A 4,865-nucleotide genomic window follows, 5' to 3' on the forward strand; every position below is an offset into this window, starting at 1 on the left:
AATTGCCAGGTTGATTGTGTTTCTGATGTCAGTCATGTTGTTGTGGGTAGGAAAATCTGCTGTTGCACACCTCACAGGTGCCTGTTAGGTATAACATTCATAGAGGTCTTAGTGTATGTACTCTTGGCTACAGTCAGTTCATATTCAGGTAAGAAGCAACAGAAAATAGGATTTTATCCCAAACAAAATTTATCCAGATACCAATTGCCTGATAAATAATCCTTCATGAATTGTTATTTTTAGTTATTGAGATAACAAGCTGACATTCAAGAACAGAATGTTAACTAACACGTGGATGGTGTTTTGATAGTTGGTCAGGGATTTTTTTTTCTACAAAATAAGACTTAGTTAATTATGAGTTACAGGGTTTATCATTCTTTGGTCCCACACCATTCTTAGAAAATATACACAAAATTATCATGCAACGTACACAAGAAAAGCTGTGCCTTATTCTGGAGTCAGGTTGAGAGTCCGCAAGATATATTTACAAAAATAATTTCAAATGCCATTTAAATTCTGCCTTCATTCAACACTTGTGCATCAAGCAGTTTCTGAGTTGATCTGGTAGTTTATGCTATGCTCCTGGAGCAATCTACGTAGTCTCTCAACTTCTTCTGTCTATAAAAGGAATTTGACAAGTTAGAATCTACTTATTTTAAAAAAACAAATAACTTTGTAAGGTGAGTGATCTTACCAGTTCTGTGCACTCATTCTGGAGCTCACCAATCCTCTGTTTGAGGTGGTCGTTGGCATGTTTGAGCTCAGTTTCTTTCTTTACTGCACGTGACTTCACAGTCATCAGGATTCCTATACGGAAGTAAATTAAGAACATGTAATTAAATGCACTTAATGGTCAGTTATACTCTTAACTTTAAAAGGCATGCCGCATTCAAGTTATAACAATGAACTCATTAACCAATTTGATTAATTTAGCTTTCCTGCAAAGCATAACATTTACAATGATGATAAGACTGCATGTTGCTTGCAAGAAATTTTGGCTTTCTCTTTTGCAACAATCCCCCACTCCATGAACAAGGTGAAATTGGAAAATCACATGCACAAGCCAATGGCACAGTTATTCAGGACAGTAAACCACTGGTTTGGGCCACAATACTTTGAGATCTGACTTCTTCAGGGCTTGTCATTTGAAACTTTAGCACAGGACTATACAGTTTGGGATTTATAATATCTAATTCCCCAACTAGCAAAACCAATAAAACTCTCCTTCCTTTGTGGAACAGGATAGGAAAAATAAATAACTTGTTGGATAATGAATCAATTTTTAATTGGGAAATATCAGTTAAAATAAATTTTGCAAAACACGGAATTGTTCAGTAATCAATAAATGGTATCCTATTTCATAAAAAGCATTTTCCCTGTGGCTGAATTCATCTGATGAAAGATATTAAGACAAAAGATATCCATCTCCCCTCTTTCCTCATAATGGATGATCCTATTTAAAGATGTTTGATTAAGAACTGTACCATTTATTATTCTTGCCACTCTCCACAGTCGTAATATTATGAGCAAGCCTACACCGTCAAAAGCATCTTCCCGGGAAATGTAGACAATATCGAGGATGAAAGATACAACAACAACTACTCCATCCAGGACTTCAAACTTGTGCCAGAAAAATTCCAAACGGAAGGCATATAATTTACCCATTAGCTCCAGAATAAAAAAAGACAGAATAGCAACACTCAGGTAGTGAAATACCTGGAAAAGAAAGAATATTGTTAAATCTACAGTCAAAAAACAATCAAGATCAAATAAAACACAGTACAGGACCCCTTATTTGACATCCCAAAACCCAGAAGGACCCAAAAACAGGCTACACTCGACAATGGTGGCCTAGGTAGCAATTTGAAGTTGGAGTTCCTCAAGCTGCCACTTTATTTGGTGGCGCCACTGATTCCTGCGTTGATACACACACTTCCAAAATCTGCAAAATCCCCAAATCCAGCACATGTCCAATCCCAAGCTTCCCGTACACAGGATCCACTGCCTGTATTGGTTTAGAGCATTTAGAAAATCATTTTTAAGTGTAGCCTGTCTTATTGACAATTATATTGCAAAATGTTTGAAACATCAATTTCTGATTGTTTCCATGTACATTTGTCAATCCGCATTAAAACAGAATATTTTAAAATTAGTTTGTACCTTCCCTAAAAGCTGCATGTGTAAATGTACCAAATGTTTATGGCTCAGTCCCAAGTATAGGACTAGTAAATAGTGGTGGGAGGGGTAGGGGGGGGCGGAAGAGCAGGCAGCAATAACCTGTAAGAATTTTACATCTAATTGTTATACAGTAGCACCTGCAGAAGATTTACATCTGGACAGGACAAAAAAGTCAGCTGTGTTGCCTCTCTGATGGAGAACTTGATATCTGGTGCTCAGTGTTTAGATCCACACACAAGGATAGGACCCCTGCGCAAAATAACTCAGAGCTGTGAACACATACATGAGGGCTTCAACGGCTGTCTGAGGTAAATGCAGAGGTAGATGAAATTGTGGAGGTGGATGTAGGCTGTTTTGGTGATGGAAAGGATATGAACCCAATCAACAAGGACACAGAAGTTTTCATCGTTGGGTTCAGCCTAAGTAAGTAGCTGGAAGAGGAATGGAATTAAATGCTAATGTGAGGAGTTTTCAGCAGGAGTCAAACAGCTAGCTTCAGTCTCACTGACATTAAGTTGGAAAAATTCTTGTTCATTTCCCCATTTGAGAGTCAAGGAGTGGGAGTACATAGTGATGCTCTTAAAATCGAGGGTGATGGTTAGATAAAGCAGGAAGCTGACCCAATGCTAATTGGCAATGTTACTCAGGGATAGTTTGTACATAAGGAAAAAGAAACAAGGTAATAATGGGGCTGTGCAAGAACAGGAGAACAAAATCAGAGAAGATGGTGCGTTAGCTACGTTGGCAGAGGAAAAAGGCAGTGTCATGAGAGGATCAGAGGAAAATGCAGCCATTAAGCCTATCAAGTCTGCACAACCACTAAATTACATCATGGCTGCCCTGTATCTCAACTCTGTTTACCCGCCTTAGCTCCAGATCCTTTCATACCTTTACCTAACAAAAATCTGTTGATCAGTCTTGATTCAATTATCCAAACATCCACACCCTTTTGTGGAAAGATAATTCCAGATTGTACTAGACTGTGTGTGAAGAAATGCTTCCTGAATTCCTTCCCGAGTGGCCTAGCTTTAATTTTATTTTATAATTATGTTCCCTCATTCTTAACTGCTCCACCTGAAGAATGGTTTCTCTGTATCTACCCCGCTGAATCCTTTTAACATTTTAAACACCTCTATCAGATCACCCCATAATCTTCGACTGTGAAGTAAATACAAACCAAATTTATATGATTTGTCATAATAATTTAACCCTCTAAGCAAACACAAAATTACAGGATCCCTTCCTTTGAAATGGGAAATTAAAATAAAAAAACTGCCATCTTAAGAATTTAAGCAGATTATACTCAAAATTGCATTATCCAGTTCCTGTTTCCATTCATTCCTGATAACAAAATAAGTTTAAAAATAAAAATTAGCCAGGACTTTATCATATTTTTAGATTTTCCCCTTACCAATTTTCTCCGCTCCCCTCTAGTGTTGATGATATTGGTTATTTGAGTACGGTTCACTAAACATTTGTTGATTATGGTGTCCCATCTAAATGAACAAGGCATCAGCCTGGTCAGTGAATTCTATGTGGCTTCTCGTCCACAAGGGCATCACTGCCCAGCTCTGTTCTGGCCTTGTCCAGCACTAACATAGGGATTATTGCCTAAATTGGGAACTCACGCCAATGTTTCTTTTCTTAATCCCTGTTACTGGCAAAATTGAGATTAACTAACTCAGCATTTAACCGTATCAAACCATAGGACCTTGCTGATTTTAATAACACAGCTACACATTGGATAAATACTGAACCATGAAGAGCCCAAATTCCAGTGTTATAACCTTAAAATAATGAAATATTTCTGTATACAAATTGAAAAAATTGGACTCTATTCCTAGTTAAAATTTTAAATCTACCTTCCATAACAGAACTAATAAATGGTGGATTAAAGATGCATTTAAGCAGTTGTGTTGTTACTCACGCAATGTCATTCTCATGTAGAGTAGGATGCAATAGACCTGATGAGATGAATGTGCCCATGTGGTTAAGTTATCAAAGAATCTACTGAAAAGTTTTAAATATATTTATTAATTGGCACTGCAGTTTACTCAGCAGCTGATTAGCAATTTTTCCACTTCCTGCTGTTTCAATTACCTGAAGCAAAAAAATTTGCAGGGTTACAGAAAGCGGCTTGGGGTTGGGGGGGCGGGGAGTGGGTCTCGGTGAGTCGCTCTTCCAGAGCTGAGATTGTAGAATAGTAGATGCTGAGATAGTAGATGCATTGGTTGTAATTTTCCAAAATTCCCTAGATTCTAGAAAGGTCCCATCAGATTGAAAAATAATTAATGTAACTCTTCTATTCGAGAAAGGAAGGAGACAGAAAGCAGGAAACTACAGCCAGTTAGTATAACATCTGTCATAGGGGAAATGCTGCAATTATTATTAAGGAGATTCTAGCAGGGCACTTCAAAGTTTTTAATGGAATCGGGCAGTGTCAACATGGTTTTGTGAAAGGAAAATTATGATTGAATAATTTATTAGAGTTCTTTGATGAAGAAACAAGCAATGTGGATAAAGGGGAACCTGTAGATATAGTGTACATGGATTTCCAAAAGGTGTTTGATAAGGTACCACATCAAAGGTTTCTACACAAAATAAGAACTCATGGTGTAGAGGGTAACATATTAACATGGATAGATGTTTGATTAGCTAACAGGAAGCAGAGTGTTGGGGCAAATGGA

General features: G+C 37.5%; 1 protein-coding gene across 1 annotated transcript in view; it reads right to left on the reverse strand.

Annotated features, from left to right (window-relative positions):
- Positions 1-429: 429 nt before the first annotated feature.
- The window catches only part of hvcn1 (hydrogen voltage-gated channel 1), a 16,518-nt gene continuing 12,082 nt past the window's right edge, over positions 430-4,865 (reverse strand). Inside the window, exons 4-6 of the mRNA XM_078552878.1 lie at positions 1,485-1,716; positions 695-807; positions 430-618 (exon numbers count right to left, since the gene is read on the reverse strand). Coding sequence (XP_078409004.1) covers positions 541-618; positions 695-807; positions 1,485-1,716 — 423 coding nt within the window. The 3' untranslated portion in view covers positions 430-540. The remainder of the gene's footprint in view (positions 619-694; positions 808-1,484; positions 1,717-4,865) is intronic.

This window comes from Cetorhinus maximus, chromosome 12, assembly GCF_964194155.1.
Source record: "Cetorhinus maximus chromosome 12, sCetMax3.hap1.1, whole genome shotgun sequence".
NCBI classification, from domain to species: domain Eukaryota; kingdom Metazoa; phylum Chordata; class Chondrichthyes; order Lamniformes; family Cetorhinidae; genus Cetorhinus; species Cetorhinus maximus.